The following is a 27,916-nucleotide window of genomic DNA, read 5'->3' on the forward strand; positions in this document are numbered from 1 at the left end:
CACACACACAAAACACACACTTTCAAGCAGTTTTAATCCCCTCCCCTCCAGGGGAATGAATTTAATCTGATGTCACCAAAGAGGTAAATCTTTCATTAACCATTATAAATATTTCTGTACAGATTACACAAAGTACACATTACAACTTATATTAAGGTATACCCAAATATAGAACTTTATTGCCGATTAGATCTGTTAGCTACCCCTTTCTTCAAAGTTACTTATGTAGGCTTTGAGGATACATAATTTCTGCACATTTTTCTAAGCACTGAAATACAGTTGGTTAATTACTCACAGCAAGTGGCAAATTCATTCACAATCATGCAACTGCAATAGAAGATATTCATGCCATTTGCTTTGTCCTAATCCCATGGAGTTAATGTTTTAAATGACATCGTTCAGTGGCTCAGGTGAGACTATTCTCTAACCCAAAAAGGCCAGTACCCCAAGTACTAAGTTTAAAATATTAACAGATGGAATTGAGACTTCCTAGCCTGAAAAGCAAGTCCTTAACACCACTTGGTATCTTTTGCACGCTGCAATTTTTCTCCCTCCATTTGAAGTCCTGAGCTGGTTCCAACATCCTGAGTTGCTAAATGCAAGCGACTATTTTGCTTGACTTCTTCTTCCCCTCCCCCCCCTCCAAACACAACAATTTATTCTTATTGAGCGCACAGAACATTTGGTTTTGGTGTTTTTGTTTTTTTGTTGTTTTTTGTTTTTTTAATACAGACTTTCACATTTTCTGATACAAGAGACCAGATTATGTTTAGTTCTTTTACCTGTAACAGGCTGGCAGAACTGTACATCATTCCAACTGGAAAAAAAAATGCAGTCACCCAAAACTTACAGCCTGTTGTTTCAATTCTTAAAGGCTCCACATTTACTGGCTTTAGCAATGAATTCCTTTAGCAGAGGACCATCCATTTGCCAAAATGCTGCAGTTTGTGTCACTTCTGTCAAATGGTTGACACAAAACTTAAAGCAGAATTCTTCTAAATCCTAAACAGGAAAAAAGAGAAAAAAAGACGGTTTTATTCTCTTCACTTCCATCACAGAATTACATTCAGAGTCAGTCACAACTATCTTTATATGCTTTACTTTTAGTGCCATTAACAACAGAACTAGCCAAATATATTAATCGAGTGGTTCTCAGCCTTTTTCTACAGTGTGACTCTGTAAATGTAACAGAAAAGCACAATTCTACCCACATAACATGGCTGCAAAGAAAGACTAATCCTAATTTGTTTTTTTTTCCCTTGTATACCTACAGTCATATATATTGCTTGACATCATGTGCTTTTAAAGTTTCACCACATTATAGGCTAGATTGGTCTACCTATTAGCATCCAGAAGAGTTTCATCTACATTCATTGACAGCTGTTAAACCCAAAACAAGTAAGAGATCTGAAGGTAATGAAATTTAACCAGGACTGCTCACTAAGAAAATTCAGCTCTTCCATTTGATATTATAACCTCAGGGTATACATAGGCGTCTTGTCTTCCTGCTTCGTTAATAGCTTAGCTAAAGCTTTGAGGTCACATGCCACTGCGATCGGTGCGAGTGAATACTAACTGATATTTTTAAAGCAAAGCTTAGGCAAAAAGCCTTTCTGTGCATTAGAGTCCCAAGAAATACACTATGGCATAATACACCAAAGCAATTCTTACAGAAAACGTTCAGATACTTGAGACTACTTGGCAGTGCCTCCCATTTGAGGATTAGAAAAACCTCAGGACAACTGTCATTGCACCCACATGATGTCAGAGAGAAAGGGTGTCTAAAAACCAAAAAAAATGCCAGTTTTTGTCAATATAGCACTGACCACCAGATTGCTTCCCAATCAGATTACTTGTTTCTAACTCCTCTTTTGAACATGAAAATTATTCTTCGTGGTGCAGCACTAAGCTGCTATAAGGAAGATGCTGCAGGCCTTACAAAATAGCAGCTCTCGCCTCACCCTACTCTTTTTTTTTTCCAGTACTTTATAAATCTATAGTATTAGTACTTCATACATAAGAACAGACTCTTCCTTAGTTGCTCAGCAGACTGGGTGCTGAAGTAGGGCATAACAGATTTGCAGAGCTCTTTAAGCCACCTGAAGTATGAAAGACAGACTGAGTAGTATCCATATTTTTACTTAAGGTCAACACTGAAAGCTAGATCAGCTGTGTGCCAGTGAGAGTTCTTGACACAATAGTAATACAAAAAATATGTCCTGGCCTAAAACCAGGCTTTCGGAAGCAGCAGATCTTGGCTTGTGTAGCATCTGTGCAATGAAAAAAGACAAGCTTATTAGAACTTAACACTGAGAGGTGTGGGTTTTTTTTCTGAATTAACAGAATGGACTAACATTTCAAATAAAATTACATCATACACATCATTACAATATTTTACACTTTTATTAAAAATTTATATTCCAAGTCAATGCAACAGAAGCATACAAACAGTAATACTATGTCATTAGTAAGAAACTTTGGAAAGTTTAAAATTTTGTAGAGAAAAAAATTATTTCATTTGCGGGTAGATGCACTTCATTTGCAAGTAGATGCACTTCAAGCAAAACTTTTTACTTAATATGTAATTAAGTGATAAAGGCACAAAGTACTTCCAATAATTATTAGAAGTCACAACAATAAGGCAGACCTGAACCAACTCTAGCCCTTTCAATTCAGTTAGTCAATCACTAAAGTATATCAGACTTTCATGCCTTGGAGGTAAACTTTAAAATTAGTGAGGCAGCTTCTTTAAACTGTCTTCCAGACAGTCCCATCTACACTTAACTATATCACCTAAGCAATTTCAAAACCTGACTTCTTAACTTTTCTGCACATAAAGTGTGTCTGTCAAAAGCAACCCTTCACCCATTTTCTCCTTAATTTAAACCCTACCATTAGGTAAAATTCTAATTCCACTTAGCTGGTGAAGTATAGCCACAGCATAGTAACTGGATTTATTCTACTCTCTTTCTTTACAAGCAGAATCAATCAATCATCACACACTAAAGATTTATTCTGCAAATAACCCTTTAAAGCTAAAATATGTAACAAAGACCTTCATATTTTCTATGAATTCCCAACAAAAAAATATCATTATTCACAATAGAACTGAAGTCAAAATTCAGATATCAATATTGTCATTCAAGTAAGGTATATCAAACAAGCAACATACTGCAAGGCTCAGAAATAAGGCAATTGCATGCATATTGCTAGATATTAAGTACAAGAAAAAGCAGTAAGTTGATATACTGAGTACTAAAAGCCTTTAATAAGCATAACAACAACTATAAAACTAGCCAATCGTGAAGCTGAAAATATGACATGCACGTACTCTTCTGAACACAAAGAGCCAAAGAAAGCTTAGTAGTACTTCTAGACAAGTCCACAAAATAGCATATTAGTGATCTGGTAGTGAAATTAGACATTATTCAGTGGGAGAATTCCACTAGCCCTCTCCTTTTCACACTATTTCTCTGTCTTTAAAGTTTATTAGGCCCATAAGACAGTTCTTATCCTGTCATTTGATTAGTATACTCGAAAGACTGAAAGTATGTCTGACTGTAGGTAACTCAGCAACAGCTGTTTTATAACAACAAAAAAAAATCAAAAATAAAAACAACCCAGCCCCAAAAAACCCAAGTCCACCACCATACCATGCCTCACAATCCATAACCTTACACAAAGAAATAAATTAAGGCTTACAAGAACTGCTTCTCAGAATACAATGATTTTTTCCCTTGTTTTTAAATATTACTCTTGTTTATGTTAATGTTTTCATCTCCTCCCCCATCACACTTTTTACATATAAATAGAAATTCATGAAGCTTGCCATAGTGTCATAACCTTTTACCATGAATTAAGCAATGCAAACATTTATAAATCCCGAGTCGCAGCCTGGGACACGTCATCTTTAGATACCTATGTACTAGTTCACCTTCCTCATACTGGTTCATAAAACATACATCTTTCAATCCAAATACAGTTAATGCAAACCTAATTCCAACATTCTCCAATTCTGACAACAGCATTCTCTGATACTAAGTTAGAGAGAACTTACATAAGTGGCTGCTTTTCTCCACAGTTTAGGTCAGAAAGCAGCCACCTATTTAGAGACTGAACTTTAGAAGTTTACCTCTGCATCATATCTGACAGCAGCAGAGAGCAATGAAAATGCGTTTTCCACAGTAATTCCTCTCTTGATAATGTGTTGACATAGTTTTTTCAGTCTATTTTCACAATAAGAAGTAGCCAAATCCAAAAGGCCTGCAAATAAAATGCCATATTAGCCACTTGTAATTATCACTGCTTTTCAACAACAGCATACGCTCCTGGGGTAGAGGTTGCATCTTTATTGCCTGTACACCAGTGCACACAGCATGGGGAGCTGGAGATCTGTGTGCGGTCGCAGGGCCATGAGCTCATTGCAGTCACACAGACATGGTGGGATAACTCACATGACTGGAACGCTGTCATGGATGGCTGTGTGCTTTTTAGGAGAGACAGGCCAGGAAGGCGAGGTGGTGGAGTTGCTCTGTATGTGAAACAGCAACTGGAATGCATCAAGCTTTGCCTGGGGGTGGAGGAGGCAGTCCAGAGCTTATGGGTGAAGATCAAAGGGCAGGCTAACATGGGAGACACTGTTGTGGGTGTCTACTACAGGCCACCTGACCAGGAAGAGAAAGGTGATGAGGCCTGCTATAGGCAGCTGGAGGTAGCCTCAAGATCACAGGCCCTGGTTGTCCTGGAGGACTTCCACCACCCTGACATCTGCTGGAAGGACTACACAGCAAGGCACAAACAGTCCAGGAGGCTCCTGCATGCATTAATGATAACTTTTGGACACAGGTGGTGGAGGAGTCTACGAGGAAGGGTGTCCTGCTGGACCTTGTCCTTACCAACAGAGAGCAACTGGTTGGAGATGTGAAGGTTGGGGGCAGCCTTAGCTACAGTGACCACGAGATGGTAGAGTTCAGGATCCAGCAGAAAAGAAGTAAGGCAACAAGCAGGACTGCTACCCTGGACTTCAGGAAAGAGGACTTTGGGCTCTTCAGAGACCTAACTGGTGGACTCTCATGGGTTAAGGCCCTAGAAGGAAGGGGGGTCCAGGAGAGCTGGCTACTATTCAAACATCACTTCCTCCAGGCTCAAGAGCGGTGCATCCCTATGAGTAACAAGTGCAGCAAAGGGGGCAGGAGACCTGCATGGGTGAGCAAGGAGCTCTTGGCCAAATTCAGACAGAAGAAGAAAACACACAGAATGTGGAAGAGGGGACAGGCTACTTGGGAGAATTATAGGAATGCAGTCAGAGTATATAGAGATGCTGCAAGGAAGGCTAAGGCCCAGCTGGAATTGAGTCTGGCAAGGGATGTCAAGGACAACAGGAAGGGCTTCTTCAAACACATCAGCAGCAAGAGGAGGACTAGGGAAAATGTGGGCCCACTACCGAATGGGGCGGGGGCCCTGGTGACAAGGGATGCAGAGAAGGCAGAATTACTGAACGCCTCCTTTGCTTCAGTCTTCACTGCTAAGGGCAGCCCCCAGGAATCCTGCAGCCTGGATGTGAGAGAGAAAGTCCAGAGAAGGGAAGACTTTCCTTTGGTTGAGGAGGATAGGATTAGAGACCTGGGCGTGCTAGACATCCACAAATCCATGGGCCTGGATGGGATAAACCCACGGGTACTGAGGGAGCTGGCAGATGGTGTTGCTAGACCACTCTCCATCATTTTTGAAAGGTCCTGGAGAACTGGAGAGGTGCCTGAGGACTGGAAGAAAGCCAGTGTCACTCCAGTCTTCAAGATGGGCAAGAAGGACCCAGGCAACTACAGGCTGGTCAGCCTCACCTCCATCCCTGGAAAGGGGATGGAACAGCTCATTCTGGATGTCATCTCCAGGCATATGGAGGACAAGAAGGTGATCAGGAGTAGTCAGCATGGATTCACCAAGGGGAAATCCTGCCTAACCAATCTGAAAGCCTTCTAGGATGGAAGGACACTGGCTGTGTAGATGAGGTGAGAGCAGTGGACACTGTCTGCCTTGGCTTCAGCAAGGCTTCTGACACTATCTCCTGTAACATCCTCCTGGATAAGCTCAGGAAGTGTGGGACAGATGAGTGGATAGTGAGGTGGATTGAGAACTGGCTAAAAGGCGGAGCTCAGAGGGTCATCATCTGTGGCGTGGAGTCTAGTTGGAGGCCTGCAGCTAGTAGAGTCCCCCAGGGCTCAGTACTGGGTCCCATCCTGTTCAACTTCTTCATCAGTGACCTGGATGAGGGGTCAGAGTGCCTCCTCAGCAAGTTGGCTGATGATACCAAGCTGGGAGGAGTGGCTGACACACCTGAGGGCTGTGCTGCCCTTCAGAGAGAGCTGGACAGGCTGGAGAGTTGGGCAGAGAGGAACCTCCTGAGGTTCAACAAGGGCAAGTGCAGAGTCCTGCACCTAGGGAGAAACAACCCTAGGCACCAGTACAAGCTGGAGGCTGACCTTGTGGAGAGCAGCTCTGCAGAGAAGGACCTGGGAGTGCTGGTGGATGACAGGTTGACCATGAGCCAGTAACGTGCCCTTGTGGCCAAGAAGGCCAATGGTCTCCTGGGGTGCATTAGGAAGAGTGTTGCCAGCAGGTGGAGGGAGGTGATCCTGCCCCTCTCCTCAGCCCTGGGGAGGCCTCATCTCGAGTGCTGTGTCCAGTTCTGGGCTCCCCAGCACAAGAGAGACATGGAGCTACCGGAGAGAGTCCAGCGTAGGGCTATGAAGATGATCAGAGGGGCTGGAGCACCTACCCTATGAGGAACGGCTGCATGAGCTGGGCCTCTTCAGCCTGGGGAAGAGGAGACTGAGGGGGGATCTTATCAGTGTGTACAAGTACCTGAAGGGAGGGTGTCAAGGGGACGGGGACAAACTCTCTTCAGTTGTCCCGTGTGACAGGAGAAGAGGCAGTGGGCAGAAATTGAAGCTCGGGAAGTTCCGCCTGACCGTGAGGGGGAATTTCTTCCCTGTGAGAGCAACGGAGCCCTGGAACAGGTTGCCCAGAGAGGTTGTGGAGTCTCCTTCTCTGGAGATCTTCAAGGCCCGCCTGGATGCAACCGTGTCTACCATGCTGTAGGTGACCCTGCTGAGCAGGGAGGTTGGCCTAGATGATCTCCAGAGGTCCCTTCCAACCCTACTGATTTTGTGATTCTATGTGGGTCACTACTGAGAAAAACATATTTTACCATTACACAGGAAGAAAGGCCTTTTATTACCTCAAGCTGCAATCCTGTTAATCTCTGTAAACATACATGCTGTTCCACTGATCTGTATACCTAACTGCTTGCAAGAGTGGAATTGTTGCAAAACAGGTACATAACACAAGTGAAAAGCCACCACTATAAAAAACAAACAAACAAAAGAAATCTGTGTTTGGTACAGTTTGCTCTTTGCTCCGCTACCTAAGTTTCCCCTATTACATCTGAGATTTTTTTTTCGTATCAGCCTAACCAATAGTTGATATTAATAAGATATGCAGATACTTTAAACAAGAGAAATATAGCTTTATCGATCAGCAGTATTTTGAAAACAACTTCATTAATCCCCAGTAAATTTATTATAGGCTGGACTAGAAGCCTAGATGTATGCATTTAATCTGCATTCCTTTTCTGAGTTTCTCTGGATCCTGCATAATTTGACAGAAAGCAATACCTATAGCATCCTCAGGCGGAAGGTCAACACTGTCTGTATACAAGTATTCAAGAAAGGCACGATACACAGGGTAAGAAAACTGGTCTATTTCTATTACTTCCTTCATGTCCTCATTCCAGTATGACTGGAACATGGTTCTGAAGTGTTCACACCTAAAAGACAAAGATGTTATCTGGAACACTTACATTTATACCTATAAAGATAATGTTAATATATGTAAATAAAAATATTTTATCTATAATATATATTAAAATATTATTTATATTTATTTATAGATAGATTGTCATATAACATTCATTCATATCTCTTTGAAATACATATTTGTTGCAATCTCTCTGCAACATTCCTAAATATTTATTGTTTTGGGAACAATTAACAGGCTTAGTGAAATATGGATACGGACTATTTTAAGAGACAGTTTAGACCCCCAACCCTTCTTTTTTCCCCTCCCCCTAACATATGATAACAGGTAATTTGGCGTAAACAAGAACCATGGAAGATGAACACTACCTGATCTTCAGAACAGCTTTGTGAACATGGATGTATTTCCCATCCACACGGAACTTTAGGTCTGAGGTTTCTGGGCTGTCAAACTCTTTCTTCAGAGACTCTGCTACTGTGAGAAAGTCTTCATGCTCTAAAGAAACAATTTTAAAACCAAAGAGCACATTATGCATCTTAAACAGAACACTCATATCACTGCAGTTAAAGTTAACTGGTCTGTTAACACCACATAAAGTAAATGGGTCAGTATCAGAACTCCATTGGCTTGGGGTCAAATCAGAAAAGTGAATTAGTCCATTCACCTTTTCTGCTGGCAAGGGCTGCTCCACAACACCTACAAACCACAGTGGTGAGCCAGCCAGTCCCAGGGCCAGCTTATTACTCGGAGGTAGCAGAGCACCAAGAAAACTTCCTGGGGAACTTCCTTCCTTATGCTCCACCTGGGGACTGCCCACACTACTGCCAGCCTCCTGGCAGCTCTGCTCTAGTGTTGGGCCAGCTCTGTGCCAGCAGCTGGTCTCAGAGAAGCTATAGTGAGCCTGTAAACTGCTGGTAATGGGAGTCTACAACATCATCTACAATCCACCTGGGACACAGCATACGGTGCTTCAATCATGCTAACATGACCTAAAGAATAAGAAAGCATGTCACCCATCAGCCACTTTTCTGCACTGTGTGGTAGGATATAGCCTGCAGGTTGTCAGTTAACATCTCTGCTGGGTTGACATAACAGCATCCATGATATTTCACGTTAATTCAATTTATCAATCAATTACGACAGCACAAAACCCAGCAGCAGTGCTGCAAGAAGATGAACCATACCAAGAACACGGTATCTACTACCAAATACATAGTAATTCAGCAACTATGGAAATGATTAAAGCTGCGATCTTGCAGCCCCTTCAGAGTTCTTAAAAAGGCCTAGGATACGGGTCCCATAGCAGTTCCATCATCCATCTCTAGAAATCACAGAACAGTTTCAGCACAAGTAGGCCAAGACTTGTGATAAAGCAAGAACCATAAGGTTTTAGGAAATTTAACTATAACCCACTATCTGAAACTCCTGTTGATATGTCTCACAAGTGCGTTTTAACACACGTGGTTCCTAAGAAGCAAAAAAAATTTTTTTAAAGAAGTTTCCTACTATAATGGGAGTTGGACAGTCTCCTGTGTCCCATAAGGCTGTGCATTATTTATCCACTTACATTCCAATTACTTTTCACCATTAGTCACAGCTATATAAGTTGGTATTACATAAAACACTACATATAGCAAGCTGCCATAAAAGATAAGTTATGTTTATGCCTCAGGAGACCACGAGCTCTTGTTTTCACTCTGACTTACATGGATCATATAATGAATTTGCATCTTACTAGGGCTAACTAGACCATGCTCTAATTCTCCCTGCACTCATTCACATGATTTTTTTTCTAGGTCATCAGCGTAGCTTAAGTCACGCTGTAGATCAACTTTCACTCCAATACCTTTTGCACAACAAAGGTTGCAGATTTGAACTTTGCCACAGACAACCCTGAGCAATTGATCTTAGTTTTGGCAAAGCCACCATAACTGGAAATAGAACTATAACCATCATGTAGAGTTAGCACTCACTAAGAAAAAGAATAAAATATCTTTTAATCTATATAAATAAAAAGGTCTAGAGGGAAAAAATACGCAGAATGGAGATTAAAAATGCCCCCAGAATTAATGCTTTTGATTAAATATTCAGTAGAAAGGATTACTAGAATAAGAAGAGAGTAATTCCCATTAGCCTTTAGAGATTAAGATACAGACATAAAATTCAAACAAGTTGTTATACTCTGACTGAGAAAACTTCATGAAACTGAAGATTTAAGTTACTGAAATGAAAGAGATAACATTTAAACAGCCTTCACAGCCTCTTGCAAAATTCAAGAGACCTGGACAACTCTCAGACCTCTAGAGTGGAAAGACTTTCATACATCTCAAAGGAAAGAATGATTAAAGAACAAAGAAAGTGGGAAGTGGGGTAACATAAGACTTGGATTTACCCAGAGGCAGATCATTCCAAGCTAATCTTCTCTCTCTTTGGTAAAATTATTCAGTTTTCCTCTATAGACGACATGCTGTTATCTGGACTTCTATAAATGTGATAACAAGCTAAATGAGAAGTTAAGATTAGAAGCCAGGTTAGGACAGGAATTCTTAGACAGCTACAGAGCTGTCTGAGATAAAAACAAGCTGTGCAAAGGTAAAGTCTGAGCCTGGAGAAAGGTTACAGAGGATCTGATCCCTCCACAAAACCAATTTTGTACATAAACAACATTAAGATCTCTTGTCAATATGAAAGCAGATCAGACCTCTGAGATGATCTTGAGGACTGAAATGGCAGATCTAAGATGAAGCTCAATAAGCATGAAGTGCAAGCTAAGCAAATTCATAGCGTATTTGGGGTCAAATAAGGATTGGCAGCATATCACTTGAAGATAACCAAGATGACAGACTTGGGTATATTAATTGGTCCCAATGACTACATTTCCAAATTTAATCTAAGGCCATATAAGAAGAGAGTTTCAACAACAGAAAACAATGCTATTGTGATCTTGTTATACAGGGAACATTATTTGCCCATCTGCCTGCTTTTGAAGATAATCAATTCAAATTAAATCAGGTTGAGCAATACCACCTCACAAAAACAAAACTAGGAATTCTACTACTTTACCTTCCTAACATGAAACGTAACACAGATATTTGCCCCTTCATATTTATATTGGCAGGGTAAATACTAGGGAGAGGAAGCTAAAGACAATACATGCAATTAGACGTTGTTAGATATCAAAGTAACAAGAGTCAGGAGCAGTCTTCAAAGCAGGAACAAACAGTTCTGGAAGCATAAAAGCTACGTTTTTACAACCCAGGAGTCCTTCCCAGCCCTGAGCTGGGGCTCAAACAACAAAAATGTAGGAAACATACAATATTCATAGTGCAGTGTAAAACAGGATTCTCTAGGCCTTTAGCAAACGAACAATCTTACTAATGCCGTATTGGATCCTCAGTTGCTGAAGGATTTTTTTTTTTGGGGGGGGGGGGGGGGGAAGGGGAAGGGAAACGCTGGAGGTTTAAAACACTAAGAAAGGACAATTATTAGCTAGAAAAGCTAGTCTAAATTGCCAGTTCTCCTTAAAGCAAGGACTCTTCTGTTCTCCCACAGAAGTGACATACAGTGCTAACAAACATACATAGAGACAACAACATGGATGCATATTTTATAAGAATATTTACATTTGAAGTTATTTAGCTTGTACAGTGCTGCTTGGGATATCCGAGTTCTCACCTACTGATAGAAGACGCCACATAACGGCAGGGGTAGCAAAGCAAGCAAACACATCGTCAGTGCAGACAAAGTGAGTGAGATGGGGAAGGATCACAGACTGGCCACGGCACTGGCCCCACATGTACACCTGGCCACTCTGGGTCTTGGCAGCCGAAGTGTGAGCTGAGTGGCAGGCTGCAATCTCCACAACCCTGCAAACAGAAGAAAACTCTTGTAAGATACTTACAGGCATAGAACTAATGACCTTCCAAATAACTCACCAAAATAAGAAAACAACCAAACTATGCATCTGTACTCCTGTACTGCTTCTTTTGTTCTGCATGAACATGATTCTGTTTGAACTGATCAATATAAGAACTGCAACAACATAATCAAAACAATATCTGACTACAATCTACTAAAAGTCTTTCAAAGTGTCCTTTTCAGTTGACATTCCTCATTTTCTTTTTCTTCATACCTTTCCTGTGGTTAAGATTTTTAATTTATTTAAAGGGGGAAAAAAAAACAAACAAACAAAAAAAAAACTTATCAGCTTGGACAAATAAACATCTTTTCAAAGAATATAAATGTACACAATGTTTCATTGTTTACCAAAAAAGATAACTTTCATCCATATTTTTAGGCAAAACAGAGCCCAGATTTTACGTTCAAAAATTCTTTCATCATGAAACTGGAAAAAGCTACAGTCACTTTCAGCACTCATTTCAATACTTTCTAGCAAATTAAATACTAACAGAATGTATTACATCAGCAGCAGCTTAAGCAGCTATATGCAACACTAAGATCTTCCAGCAGTCATGCTCATGTTCTCATGAGGCATCATTAAGTAATCATTTAAGGGTTCTTCCTGCTACAGCTAGCCTCCAGACATCTTCATGTTTAAGTATCAGATCACTTGAATATTATAGTCTCAACTGCTGTCCTTCCTTAACTCATATTTCAATTGCAGAATGTCTAGTCTCTACAAATCCAAAAATACACCATTTCTGCCTTTATTTGCTAAGAAGCAACTGTTTTAGATTTAGTTTCTCCTAATGTCGTAACTACTTACTTTCAGTCACAGCTATCCAGCAACAGCTAAACTTTTCCTCTCCTAAACACTGCCTTTCCTTCTCAGAACAGTTTTTGCTTTGGTTTGTTTTTTTTGTTTGTTTGTTTTTAGGGTAGCTGTACCATCTCTATACATGGAGTCTTACCTCCACAGTTGTACCTCCAAACTAATGTAAGATAAGGTCTAAAAGTCCTTATAAGCTGTATGTGCAAGATTCTTCAAGCCACTTCATAAGAAGCTTTTAGCAGCATTACATGTAAGTGACAAATGAATCATATAAATGAAAGGAGCAGCAAGAGAAGCATTAACATGCTTCATGGGCAATGACAGCTAATCCACTTACAGCTCTGATTCCAAGGAAACTAAGTCAAGCAAGATGAGTAAATTTAAGTGACTTCTCTCTCTTAGATTCCTAGTAGAAGTTCTATATGTTTTCCCTCCTCCTTTAGCCAGCTGAACTTGAGTCAGTACTCAAGTTAGAACTTGAGTCTGTGTACACTTGTAAAGTTGCCCTTAACTCACTTGAAAAATAAACTGCTAAGAAAAAAGTTGTTCTATTGCAAGCATATACATCTCCCTTCTAGTGCTTTAATAAATAAATAAGTTTGCCTCTCTAGTGTCAGTTTATTCACAAACAGAAACCACTAATGTGAGGCTGGCTTATTATGCTAGTTTTCTTCTCTATGCCTTAAAAAAAAACCCTGTCAGGAATCCAGGAATCTCAGCACCATGCAGCTTTTTTATTCAATGTTAAGCGTAAGCAGCAAGAAAAACAAACAAACAAACAAAAAAAAAACCCACCCAGGGAAGCCCCTGAAAAAGGTGTGTGTGTGTGTGTGTGTGTGTATATATATATATATATATATATATGTATGTATATATATAGCTTCTATCAAAGCTATAACATGATAGCTTTTATACCCAAATGGTACTGGAAATGGAGGGGAAAACCTCTCTCCCCCTCCCCAGTCTCCATTTCCTATTTAAGAGGAGATAACAAGTTGAAAGATCTGCAGGTTAAGAGGTTTCCAAACAGAGAGACATTAATCTATAGGCATGCTCACAGCTCTGTAAAAGGTCAGTCTTATGGGTCAGGAGAACACAGGCATTTTATTTAAGCCAGGACCTAGTGCTGCCACCAAGAGTGGTAATATCTGTCCTTAGCTCTAGCAACCTTGTAAACCATGTTTTGTTTACACTGGTGGCTACTGACCAGAGAACCTCTCTCAGAAAACTGATTTTTTCCTCATATATCACTCCTTACAAAATAGGTACTTTTTATGGTTTTTTTTTTAAACGTAGCCCTCAATCTAGCTTAAAAGTTTGGTATTGTGACTCCATAGATCCATGTTTTTGACCAAAGAAATCACATTTAGAATAACCTAACATAGACATTTGTTATCTTCCAGCATCAGGCAATTGTAGGGTTCATTCACGTTAAACAGTCATTGCAGATAGCAAAAAAACACTCAGTCTGAAATAAACAGTAAAATATAATCTTTTCCTATGCTTTTAATATTAGCAATACAGATACAATCCACCAGGCCCAAACATGCATGCTTCCAGTGCTAAAGACTACATAACACACGCTCAGACATGTCAATCTCAGGAACAGTTTCAGCAAGATTACCTTTCTTTTTCCATCATGATCTGTACCGGGCTTAGCTGGTTACTTTTATTGCCAGTTCCCAGCTGCCCATAAGTGTTAGCTCCCCAGGCATAGAGCAAGCCCTCATCTGTTAGTGCTAGTGTGTGCGCATAGCCACAGGCAATCTGTAAGTAAATTTATAAGCATTACTACTAAACAAACAAGGAAGATGAAAAACAAAATTATTGCACACATTACCTTAGTCTGACAGACATCAAAATACCACAGGCATTCCATTTAGCACCAGAAAATGTTATTTCTCAGTACTTAAAGCTAACACATTCCAGTAAGTACTGGAAAACTCTTAAGCTTTATTAATTTAGGGTATATTGGTTACTCCTTCCAAATTATTTGCTACATAGTCTAAATATATAGAAGGTCTAATAACAGTCTTTTTCCACAAGATCTAAGCATTTCTTATTTTGCATCTTTAATTTAGTTATATTCTATAGAAACCCATTTAGAGTCTCCCTAGCCTCTACTTGCTTTCAACTGCAGATTCCTCAAAGAATGAGCTACTTCAGCATGTTGTACAACTCTGAGAATTTGGTATTTAGAATACTATACAAACTATGATAGCTAAAGTCCCAAAGCCAATGGCTCCTTCAGCCCTTTCTAAAAGGGAGTAAATTCACCACGTGTTAGTGTAACCAATAATGTGTAATGCTCATCCTGAATTACAAAACGAAACTTCAAAGAAACTTGGTAAATATTCAGAAAATTCCAAATTTTAGTTTTAATCTTTACTTGTAAATAAACAGCCACTGTCTTACCTCCTGTTCTCCCCTCATGTCTGAGGGGATGACTAAGACAATGTAGAAATCAGTCTGAAAATCATTTGTTTGCATTGTTTTCCTCCTATTTGCTTAGTGTATCTCATTCATCCAGCTTTCTAACAAAGATGCAATTTGTACCAATAACAGTTTTAGTTACACTAACCAACTTTAAAGCAAGTATTTTACAGCTTACTTGCACTTTTTTAAAAAAATAAACCTCATACAGAAGCCAAACGAATTCAATGTTGGAACTATGAAATCTAGACATATATATAACATTCCTAATATACAGTTTTTGCAGATGCTAGAAATAAAGATGCATTCATGTTTTCAAGTTAGACATACCTGGAGTATGCATACACCATGTAATGCTGCCACTCTGCATGGTGTTAGTTGATTGCCATTGTTTCCAAGACCTAGCTGACCATTACCATTGTAACCCCAGCCATAAACCTGGTTTAAAAAACAAAACAATATCAAGCTATCGCTTTGTAGAAATACAGGCTAAGACATAAGACATAATCCAAAAAGTATATATTATTAAAAAAAAAAAAAAAAAAACACTACTTCAAGAGGACTATCAAGAGGCTAAAAAGATAATCTATTGCAAAAAAGTTGACTGCATTCAACTTTTCAATCCTACATCTACCTGCTCAAGAAGCTTTCTAAAATATTTGTCTTTGAAGGACTAACTTACAATACACCAAAGTCTGTCTCATAGCATCAACCTTTTTTTCCTCCCTATCACTTTTTCCTGTTTAAAGAAATCAAAGTCTGTATCTGTGATCAGCTGATTACCTATTGGATTTATTTAAGTTGATGTCCCCAGCTTAACTCTTTAGAATTTTTTAGGGTGGGCCCAACAAGAGGAAAGTATGTACAGTGAATGCTCATCTCTGCCTCAGGATGACGAAGGACTTCCACAGTCCCTCCACTCATGAGAAAATGCTATATTCTGAGTTTGGTGAAATATAGGAAGACTGAGGTTACGGTTCTTACTTACAAGGCAGGATAGCATCATAAATGTCTTATGTAAAATGAAACAGTTAACACCAAGGCAACTTCCAAAAGCTGACTTTGTTTTTCTTGCCAGCAGTTGTGTATTGTGCCAAAGAACCAAGATCATTTGGTGTATACTTGCCGAAAGAGTAACTATTTAACTGCGCATGCAAAAATGTAACTAAAACACATTAAACAATCTATTGAAATAATAAAGAAATGCATGCTTAACAACAATTCAAATACTTGCAGCTGCAGACTCAAAAAAAAAAAAAAAAAAAAAATCAAGTCCTAATACAGTCTTTGCAGTAAGGAAGAGTAAGTTTACTTTACAGAAAGCAACTCCAACTAACTATACAGTTTTCCCTAAGTAAGCCCTACAGTAAACAATATATATTCTATAACTTGAACCCTCTCTGTATTCACCATTTTTTCCATGTTCAGATATTAACCGCTTGCACGACAGCCACAGAGAAAGAACAGGAGAATACAGGAACACTTACCTCACCATTGTTCACTACAGCCATGGAGGATGTCTGACCACAAGCAATGCCAACTACCATTTTACCCTGTAAACAGTTTGAAACTCTGCGAGGAGTTGGCTGGTTTGCTGTAGATCCAGATCCAACTTGACCGCAGTTGTTATAGCCCCAAGCATATAGCTGTCCAGTAAAAAAAAAAAAAAGTGCATTTTAAGCCTTCAAAATAGTAATAACTATAGAACATTTAAAATGCTTATAACTAATTTTAAACAACTGAAAGCTAAAAACAGCAACAGGTCTGACCTAGCAAATATAAACATTGCCCTTTTTTCATCTTCTTTCTATAAAACTAGAACATCTAACTCCAGTCAACACATATGGAAATATATTTCTATATTAAATACAAGCCTGAATATAAGACACAGAGCTTAGCAAGTAGACTTTCTTTATCCTTTCACAATTCTGCAGAAAGGAATGCAAGCAAAAATGTTATCTGTTTCACAGGCTTGCTGAACTTCCCTTTTTGAAGCTGTTTAACTGTCTTCATAGAGTTCTAAACCAGCTTATAGCTGGACAGTCACCATATCTCCTTTTACAACTCTTGGGAACTGTAGAAAGGGATGTTTGCCAGCCACATTCCACAGTTGCAAAACTTTGTTACATGGTGGCATTAATAAAAAGGACCATCTCTGACAGTCCAAAGTTTGTCAGTGACAAACAGCTAATATTAAGAACAGAAAAATTAGTTGCTTTCATCTAAAACATCCAAAAGAGAAACAAGTGCTTTGCTGTAAAAATATATATAACCTTTGGATTTTCAGTTCCCTTAACGTTTCCATTTCATACACAAGCCCATAGTTTAGCATAAAATTATTTCTGATAATTTATTCTGCTATACTTCACCCAGTTAAAAGCTTTTCCTGTTGAAAATACCAGGCCGCAGCCAGCCAGCCCCCTCACTACAATGGCACTAGCAGTCATTACAAGCACTCCGATTACCTTATGTAAAGTTTGCACATCCTTTAGTGCCAGAAGCAGCCTGCTCACTGTGACACCTAACCAAAAGTGATATTAAGTAAATAAATAAACAAAGCAGCTTGCATACTAAATCTAATACAAAAAGAAAGCATTAATAATGCATTAATCCTTTGCTCTGTTATTTGTATAGCCTTGGTCTTTGATTCCTATTGAATATTTGAAGAGAGTTGTAATTATGACTGTGTACAAAATACCTTTATTTCAATAATAAAGAAAACATTAAGGAAAAGTAACTCTGAAGGTAGGTCAAAATGTCAAAAGTGCCAATCATTTTCCTCTTTCAGATGAGTATGAATGTCTGAAGTCCCATAGATTTTAGAGGTCCTGTGTACACGAGCTCCATCACTATGAGAAAATACTTTGCTCTCTTCTAGTCTTTTCCTCAAATCAGTACTGAGTGGAAATGAAGATACTGTTTCCTTCCCTAATTCTGCCATTAGGATACTCTTTTTATATGCATTGCATTAATCATCCACTCAAGCAACTGTACAAATCAATTATGCTAAGTATTTCCATGAACACTTTCAACTTCAATGCCTTTCTGAAATTCTCGATACATTAAGTCACGTGGGTTTCTGCAACAAAATCTTTCTGTAAATAAAACACCATGTAAAACATTTGATTGCTTTCAGCATAATCAATTATTTCTGGTATCAATAAAAACCTGAGAGCACAACTAGACTGTTACCGCAAAGTACGCCAAAGGGGTGGATTTATAATACATTAACTAGTCATAGTTGCTAGCCAGCTGCAAATACCAACTCCACAAGAAATTAGTAAGTTTACCCACTTTCCACCAAATTTTCAAGCACGCTACATTTATTACAGAAAGCATGGCCATTGCAAGCAACTACCATACAATATCTAACACCATTAGTTAAATTACTATATGAACACCCTTGCTTTCCCACATGCAAAACAAATTTTATAACTTATCTCGGGCAAACTCAAAAGCATGACAACCCCTCCTAAGCTTAGGCTCCTTTCAGAGATACAGTCCAGACCACTTAATTTAACTCAGTACTCTTTTCTCCCTTCAAAATACTGACTTGCTACTTTGTATCAATTGTTGCAGTATGAATCCATATAGAACCATAGTATGAATGTGCATAGACACTGTGGTCAGGAGGATGGAAAAAACTGTGGCTTCCATTTTCGTCGTTAGGAGGGCTTTGAATCAGAACCACTCGTTTCTTATGATGAAGCCAAACAAGGCTCTCCATGCAGTAATGTGCAACTCAAACCAAAAATATATATGCATCAGGCAAGCCTGACTAACTGGAAATTAACAGTACGTGTTTCCAATAACACATAGCCTTAAGTCATGTCAATAAACAGCATAAATCAGGCTTGGCATATAAACCAAGTGCTCTTTCAGTAGCTACACACAAATGTACATGAAGGTGGGTAAAATAACATTCTTTCACGATATCAGTGTGGAAATCGTGAAGACTACAAGAAGCAGACTAAAGGCTAAATCAGTTAGTACAAACAACTAACTTGCATCAAAACTGCAAACAAAGAACAACCTTAAGATGTGCACCTGACACATTCCACCGTTTGTAAGTGGCACAGTTTTCTGGTCTCATCCTTTTGAGACATTCAATAAATCAGAGTCACACAAAATTTACTGGATTTACTGGGCCTTTATTTGTTTGTCTGTTCAGAGGATTGGGTGGGGTGCTAAGTTGCTTCCAAGTCTGCTCTGAAAAAAAGGATGCTGTAGTTTAAGGCAGCAGGAGAAAAGGTTATGCTGTAGCTTATATTGTGGGTAGAGAAAGCTTCAGACTGTAAGGTCACCTGCACAATTCACTTCAAGAAAAAAAATGAAGAAGTTTGAACAGGTTTCAACTTACATCCCCATCAAATGATAACGCCATGGAATGATGAGAGCCACAAGCTACTTCCACCACTTTCTTTATTAACAGATTTGTGCAAACTTGAACAGGAGTAATGCCTTGATTGGTTGTGCCATTCCCAAGCTGGCTGTAACCATTATGTCCCCAAGCATAAACTTCACCATCTGCAAAAATATTTAACTTTGTGATAAAACAACCACAAATTCCACAGAAACTAAGATAGACTATTTAAGAAACTAGAGAATGAAAACATGCAAATGAAAAGACATAACAAATAGTGAGATCATTACAAGTATTATCTGTATACTGAAATATTAAATAATTCATTATATATATATGTGTGTATGTATGTATAAAAAAACGTACACATCACACTATGACCTCTAGATTATTTTGGAATTAAGTGAAAGTGCACCAGGAAGACTGTATGTGTCATGAGTGATACAGCAAGACTCCAAAGTTACAGCATAAAGAAAAGGCAAGGGAAACTCATTTTACATATTAGGTAGTACATTTAATTCCACTTAAGACCAATTCCTTTGTGTGCATTATTCAGTTAATAAATGCATTCAGTTGTGCCAGACATTCCTTCTTGTTAAGCTTAGAGTGGAACTTAAAATCTGCAGCTCATGATTCCATAATAAGTGATTATTTTCTACCTTCAGTGGAAAGTACAACATGTGGTCCACTTCCATAACTGAGACTGGAAATCTTCTTTCCACATAAGACTTCTAATTTCTTTGGTACTATTGTGCTCTGATTATCTCCAGTTCCCAAACAATTACTGCAATTCAGTCCAAAAACAAACACCTAAAAAACAGAGGAATACTCATTTCAAGCCATTTAAACTCAGGTATGTAGAGATATTGTGACATCCAAGCCTTTATAAAGTCAGGACAGATTTTTGCCATTGACTCTTGAAAGCCAAAGACTTCACTCATGTTAGTTAACAGTCTCAAGAGTCAGAATCAGCATACTTGTTTGGAAGTTGAGTCCAAATCCCTCAGATTCCTAGATGGAAGCTAGGCTTCTCATTTGCAGGGACTACGCTATGTAAGTAGCATTCAGTAAGTTGTCGAAGTGGGGTACAACACCCTTATGTTTTCATCTAACCGCAGCTTGTACAGAACAGCTACTGCTGTACCTCAATCCTACAAGCAGCTTTGGGAGGACTGAAAAAAAACCCCTACTCTACTCAGTCTTATAGTAAACTATTAACATATCCCAGAAAATCTGCCTTGTTTTTTCCTCAACAAAGGAATATAATGATTCAGAAACTCAATGTGAGTTACTAATCCACAGATTCCTTTCTGTAGTATTCTTACTTAGCCAGCTATATCTCCATTTTATATCTGCATACCTGAAATGCTTTTACTTAATTTCAAGCCACCACAGCTTCTTTAGAATTCTGACTGTCTTCAAAAGTGCATGTAATCCATCCTGGCCTTTGTCATTTGTAAGTTTTCTAAATACTCCATCTACATTGTCCCCATATAAGATTAAAGAAAAAAAATACAAGTTACATCTAACAACTTTACGCATGTTTTGAAATACACAAAATCACACATTGCTTTTGAGAAGCTACTCACTTACAAATAATCTGTGAAATCTGAAAACAACTAATTGTAGAGTATCTGTTCCATTTTATTATGGTCTTACCTCATCATTGTGCGTTATATATATAGCTTCATTGGCTGATGTACCAAATACACATGCTTTTCGAATAGATGCTATTTCTTGAGGCGACAGTAAAGTAAATATTGGCCATTTCCCTACATCCACCATGATGATACTGTATCACATGAAATTTCTGTGATTAAGATGGCATTGCTGTAAAGAAAAACAAAAGTTTACTTAAAAACATATTCTGTACTTTCAGCAACAGGCAATAAGATAATTTCCATTAGATCAGAGTAAAGACAAGTGTTAATTGGTCTCTGAAAATATAACTTTCTATATGAAATGTGTAATTACATTTCCATTAAGATGAACAAATAGCAAGTCACTGGTAGTCAAATTAGAAGAACACATCTTTCTTAACTGGATGTTCAAGTAAACTTATTTCAGTAATATTAAAATGGAAAACATCTGCTGTTCTACATGCAAATTTGTTAAAGGCTTGTGATCTGGCATATGTGACCTATTTGATGGAAGAGTGGATTTCTGAACTACAGTTGGAACTCCTGTTTATAAAATTTTTGCTTGTGAAATTTAAGTAGTCTTACAACTTACATACGCCACCTAATAAAGCAGTTGAAGTATCTACAAATCCTGCAAATAAAAAGAAATCTGGGACTACTGACGTTATATGAATGAAATTTCTCATCTGTTGTGTAATTAAGAACTCTTTTTATGGTCAAAACATTTCTGAGAACATGAAAACAAGAAATAAACTTATGAGTTTGTAAAATTAAGCAGTGAAACGCCTCAGAGAAAAGTGATCAAATAAAACAATCCTAAGTAGTTACTGAGAAACAACCTTGACCATATTAAAAGCTAGAAACAGGTAACTAGACACAGACTTCATCTATCAGTGAAGGCAGATGGGTACAATCCATACTTCCAGAATCTTCTTTCTTATCCAGTTTCCTCAGAACAATTGTACCAGCCCAAGAATGAAACTGACAGTCAACATAAACCTACACAGATTTAGGCCTTCAGTCCTGCACAGAAGAACTATAACAACACTCCTACTCTGAAGGGATTCTGCCATTGACATTCTATAATCCATGCTCATGGAGTATCAGTAAATTCCACGAAATCTTAAAAGCTCTTGGTGGAGAATTCCATCAAGTGTCAGCATTACGATACAAATGACAATGGTCCGTTAAAAAAAAGGGAGGGGGGCTAATAATACATTCAGTGGGCAAGAACAAGTCTCTATTCAGCCACTTTCCTCTCATTCATCCTTAGTTCTCTCTTTGTTTATCTGCTCAAATCCTATTCCATCCCTCTATTCTTCATTTTGCTGCATTCAAATCAGGCTTCCCACTCACAGTGCCTGGGCAGCAGATAGGGGCAACAGAAACACAAGACAGACTCTTTCCATTTGCTTCCACGGCTTCGTTGTCGAAATTGTTCTGTTAACTAAAACAATGCTTCAGAGAGAGTTTATTCAATATCAGCAGTCAATCCCAAAATGAAGACTGTTCAACACAGCTCAGTCTTTTTGTTTGTTTTTGGTTTTGTTTTTTAAAGAATTTGAGAAACTTTGAGATCACAGTAGAAGTGCTGTGTATTTAAAAGAAAAAAAAATCAAAAACAAACCCGAACCAAAATACAGACTGACTTGATTTGAGAAACTTCTCAGACAGCTGAAGTACCTCCTTATCAAATATTGCAACCCTGCTTCAGCAAACCCAGGTTTGCTCTATAAGCACCTCTCATTAACATACTAACTTCACTCTACGTTTCATATCTGAAGCAGTCTTGAAAACACCTGAAGTCTCCAGATGGCACATCTATAATAAATGGGTTTGTAGCACTGCTTTTGAAAATGTACCTAATGCCAGAACGCTTCTGCATTACACTCTACACAACTAAACAGATTTTAATGCATTTAGGCCTTCTTGATTTCCAGTCCAGTTATAAACTCAGCCTAGTTAACTGTTGAGATTTAAATTCCAAGAGCGGTTACCTCACTTTGGCAAACCTTTTAACGTAAGACACCACCGATCAATTGAAATGAGACTATGACTACTTGTTCTTATGAGTAGACTAGCTAATTGTGCCTTCTGTGTGCTTTACCTGTTTAATTTGCCCTGTATAATACAATATACACTTGGCAAGGCATAACGTAATATAAAATGGACATTTAAAAAAAACACAGCATTTTATTCACCAAATTTCTTTTCATTGAATCCTGTCAATTTCAGACATGAAGGCAAAATGCCACTTAAATGAAAACTGTTCTAATAAGTTACTATTAACAAGGCTTATACCACACAGAGAACTTTCTGGACCTTCCAGGTAGCCAGTTTAAAGTGCGCTACATGTCTTATCCTTCCTTTTCTGAACGTTGCTCTAGCTCTTTAATCCACTTGACTTGTTCTCTACCACTGTATGACTCAGTTAACTCACCTAGGTTTGGGATGTGGCTGGGAAGATCTAGTTGAAGAGGAATGGTTACAATGCATTTCTCTTATCTCAAGGCTTAAATGGTTATCTTGTTAGATTAACCAATATCATTAGATAAAAGAAAACTTCCAAAGGACACAAAAGTTTCCAGATTGAAGATACAAGAAAAAACAGCTGAAGAATCTTAACAGGTGTAATTCTCCTTTATGTAAAGGAATATTGTATATTTCCTATTTCAACTGTTACTACAATCCTACAAAGTTATTTCAAGGGATTTTCTTAATGGGCTTTTAATGATAACTTCTGTGCCATCGGCAGGTTTGTTTCTTTAATAAATCTCAGTCCTGAGGTCTCTATGTTTAATAACAAATAAAATTTCAAAAAAATCCCTAAAAAAATGCTCTTGACTTTTGTATAGTACATACTGTTCCCTCCACCTTTTTTTCCCCTCCTATACAAATACTAGGTATTGCCCTTAGATGCTGCCATTTGCTGGAGTACCTACCATCATTAAGTCACAAAAGTAACTAGTCACACTAGTAACAGCAGCTCTTTTTCTTTATGCTTATGTCTAAATAAGTGAGATAACATACATCTCAGTTCAGAGTTTTGTACACGGACTACTGCTTCTCCGCTTAACTACACATAGAAAATGGTTTTAGCTTATCATCCATTTCCTACAGAAAGCATGCGCCCAAACTGGCATAAACAAACATCACCCCTTCCCTCTCTAAAGACGGATTCCTCAACAATCTTAGCCACAAGTTTCTGGTTTTCCAGTAGGAGTTTGTTAGCCTCGGGGGAGTGGGGGGGAGGGAATCATAATTGGAGAAAGGTATTTGGGGAATATATGTACTATATATAAATAGTACTATAAATGGAAAAGACGTCATTAAAGTAACTCAGTAGTATCCATGAAAAAAAAAGAAAAAAGAAAAAGGGAATTTCAGCATCCCCTAAAACATGCTATACTCTTTCCAAAAAGATACTGTAATATACTAGCCTCTTACACCAATCATACCCAGATTTCATCCTTGTGCAGTTTCTCTGAATATGGGGGGAAAAAAGGCTGCTGCAGAGTTTCTTCCGGGCTATCACGTGCTGTGAAAAGCTGATCTAGATCTACAGCCATGTCATTGCAAACAGTGGCACACAGGAACACAGTACCCTTCACTCAACTCTCCTGAACCACATGGATAAGAGTTAAGTTTGATTATTATTTACTTCTTCTGATAGTCACCTGGAGGCCTAGACTCTCCTACATTACATACTATGTAAAGACTACACTTGCACTGGAAAGCTTTTAAGTGCAATGTAGTAGCAAATGCAGCAGCTGGAGTCTAAATTAACAGGTTATTTTGATCTGTATTCAAGTAGTCATGTCAGAATATTAGGATATAAGCTATTGTTTGGATTTTGTACACAGCATGACAGCAATAGTTTTACAGAATGTCTGTCGTTTACATATCAACATCTAGATGATTTTTTAAAAAATTTTATACTCCTGAAAAAGTAGCAATTGAAAGTCTTGTTAATACAGAAATCATAGGCTTCAACTTGGAGCTCTGGTAGGTGGTTGCTTTTAGAAACCCTGTATGTCACTGCTCTTAACTATCTTTTCATTTCTGTTGCATGATTCAGTGACAAACAACTACGCACCATATAGCGTTATTTTGTATTCCACTAGTGCAAAACCAACCAGCAGAGAGAGCATACATCAACAATACCTATCTTGACTACTTTGACATTTTTGAAACTATCCAACATCAGTATACAAACAGGAACAGAAACAAAGATGATTGTTTGAATTGCAGTGATGCTAAAAATAAGCAAGAAAGGATGACTTACAGAGAAGGAAAACTGAACTGGCCACATCTTCTTCTCTAAAAAGAAATTGAACTTGGAGCCTTCATCAGCATTAGAGGGGAGGGGAATCTAGACCTGTGCACATTAAAAAAAAAAACCCAATCTTTAAGAGAAAGAAGCCCTCCAAAAATTCTGTGCTAAACTACTGCCAACGCATTCACCGTTTCACTAGGTAGCTTTCCAAAGAAACAACGTGCAGGCTGATTATTGGCAATATATATAGGCATACAGGAATCCCTGCAGAAAACGAAGACAATGTTTACAAAATGTTCTTAAAATGACTTTATATAAAGTTTCTACAGCATTTATAGTTCAGCTAAACAAATCCATGCTGGAGAGAACAATGACTTCACACAACATCCTACCAGGAAAACAGTACCAATTGTCTTTGCAAGAAAAAAAAACTGTAGTTAACTTCTTATAATCTTTACAAATAAGGGGAAAAAAAGCTCTTAGAACACAGTTGTTTAACCCTTTCCTCAGGCTCTAATTTTGCATCTTCTATTTGGGCAGACTCATGCCTGCAAAGAAAGAAAATGCTGGCTCAGGCCTCCATTTCTCCTACTTGTCTACAGGAATCATAGACATATTAAAAGCAACAAAAGCTATAAGATCTAGTTGTAGAACCACAGGAAATGACTGGCAGACCTAATCAGATTTTTAATTTTAGCTAACTTAGCCATGAAAGAGTCAAATCCTAGACATAGCACTAATCTCACTTGTCTCTTCTCCAGCTTGTTTTTGCATTTTTATCTCATTCTCGTACTGAGGAGGAAAAAAAAGTGAAACAGCACATACTATTGACATAATCAGTTGTGCAAACTAAGCAATTTTATTCTGAATTTCTCCCTGTCAACAGAACATTACACTCCCCGAAAGTACATGCTATAACTTACTTTCCTAAGACCTTACTATAAAGCAAAATTTCTGTGACAAAAATCTGTATGTTCAAACCTCTGCATGGTGATGATTTACTTTTGGATACCTTTTATGAGCAATCTAGGGAAAGAAAAACATGCTGATATAAGAACTGACAGCCAGTTCTCCTATTTGCTTTCAGTAACTGGTTAAAAGTTATTAACAACAACAACATAAAAAACTAAACACCACCACACACACAAATACTATTGAACATCAGACTGCTTTAACTATACAAAAAGAATGCCTGGGAGGATGACAAAATAACTTGCCCATCAGAACAGAAATATAATTATGGGCACAACGTGCTTACTCTTTTTTAAATTAGATGAACCATTACTGTAACTTACTGCAATGTACCATTCACTTAGGACAAGACATCTAAGCAGCACCAATATTTCGATTTCACTATGCATATAAAGATAAGCATTCAGGAAAACATTTATATTAAGGCTTCAAAGACTTACTGGCTCTCCCAAACACTGCTTTTCCTAACCAACTTTGGGCTCCGAATACATTTGCTTTTAAGATGGCAAGCATCTTTCTCTCATAACCCCACTTCCAGTTTCAATTTCTGCAATAGGACGTAAACTTTGCCTGCGTATCATGTATCCGAAAAAGGATATTTCTATTTCCCTTCTTTCCTATAAACTGTGTAAGTGTCCAAGGCAATCTCTACCCATTTTCAGAACTCCCCCCAAACCTCCTAGATCTTCCATTTCACCTTTCATCAGCAGGCCACAATGTGCTTTCCAGAATCATAGAATCAGTAAGGGGTCATTAAAAACTGTCTAAAGTAGAACTTTAAAAATTCGTTTAAAAAAAATCTTTAACATTTAGTTTGAAAGACTTGTAATTACTCATTCAAGTAACAGTGCATTAAAAATTAAAGATACTAAATATTCACATAGAAGTCCAGTGAGAAAAACACAAAGAGCCCCTATTTCTTCAATTCATTCTTCAATAAGCTGGACTTCAGCTTTCAGAAAGGAAAGGGAAAGATGAACTGAAAACCATGAACCAGAAGAAAATTACTAAGAAGATACTGTAAGTTATGGCAAGTCAGAAGAGGTATTTTTAGAGTTAGACAAAGTTACATGAAAAAAAAAAATCACACGCAGAACGGGAAAAAAAAAAAAAAAAAAAAAAAAAAAAAAAAAAAAAAGCTTGGAGAAGCCACTCGGATGATAATCACTAAGCAAATGCCATCAGTGCTGTTTAAATGAGAGGGGATTTTTCTGCTCCGAAAAGGTAAGGTTAGCTGGGGAGACTCTCACAGCGGCAGCAGCGGAGCCGCCGCACCGGGCTGCCTGGGTCTCTGCGGGGACAAGGACGGCGGTAACCTCCAGCCCGATACAGCCTGTCGCAGCCCCGAGCGCTGCTCCCCCCTCCGCCGACAGCTCCCGCCCACGCGAAAACGGAGCCCCTCAGTCTGAGTGGGGCCGCCAGAGTCTAGGCTGGCGACGCGGGGGGGGGGGGGGGGGGCAGCCTGGCCACATACGCTACCTCGCCTCACGCTCCTCACCCGGCCTCTGCGTCATCCCAGGAAGGCTCCCTGCGGCCCCTCCGCCCGGCGAGGTGGGCGCTCGCTCTCCCGCTCCCTCTCCCGCCGAAGCGCCGGGCGGCCCGCGGAAGAGCCGCGGCCGTTACGGCCGTTGCCGCCACCTCCCCGCGCGCGCAGCGAGTCAAGGGGCCGAGCGGATGCGCGGCCG

General features: G+C 38.8%; 1 protein-coding gene across 5 annotated transcripts; it reads right to left on the reverse strand.

The window, feature by feature from the left end:
- On the reverse strand, positions 1-27,916 carry RCBTB1 (RCC1 and BTB domain containing protein 1). Of its 5 annotated transcripts, none has more exons than XM_062567035.1 (13): positions 27,730-27,916; positions 25,269-25,361; positions 21,003-21,173; positions 20,003-20,153; positions 19,341-19,507; positions 16,468-16,626; positions 15,311-15,418; positions 14,172-14,314; positions 11,491-11,681; positions 8,184-8,310; positions 7,674-7,825; positions 4,133-4,263; positions 1-1,002 (listed from the first exon to the last, which is right to left on the reverse strand). In XM_062567035.1, the coding sequence occupies exons 3-13, from the start codon at positions 21,126-21,128 to the stop codon at positions 862-864; spliced, it is 1,596 nt and encodes a 531-aa protein (XP_062423019.1). In that variant the 5' UTR covers positions 21,129-21,173; positions 25,269-25,361; positions 27,730-27,916; the 3' UTR covers positions 1-861. The 5 variants fall into 5 exon arrangements, with proteins under 5 accessions (XP_062423019.1, XP_062423018.1, XP_062423016.1 ...); XM_062567034.1 differs by having other exon boundaries at positions 27,711-27,916; XM_062567032.1 differs by lacking the exon at positions 25,269-25,361.

This window comes from Rhea pennata, chromosome 1 (assembly GCF_028389875.1).
Source record: "Rhea pennata isolate bPtePen1 chromosome 1, bPtePen1.pri, whole genome shotgun sequence".
In the NCBI taxonomy this organism is placed as follows: Eukaryota; Metazoa; Chordata; class Aves; order Rheiformes; family Rheidae; genus Rhea; species Rhea pennata.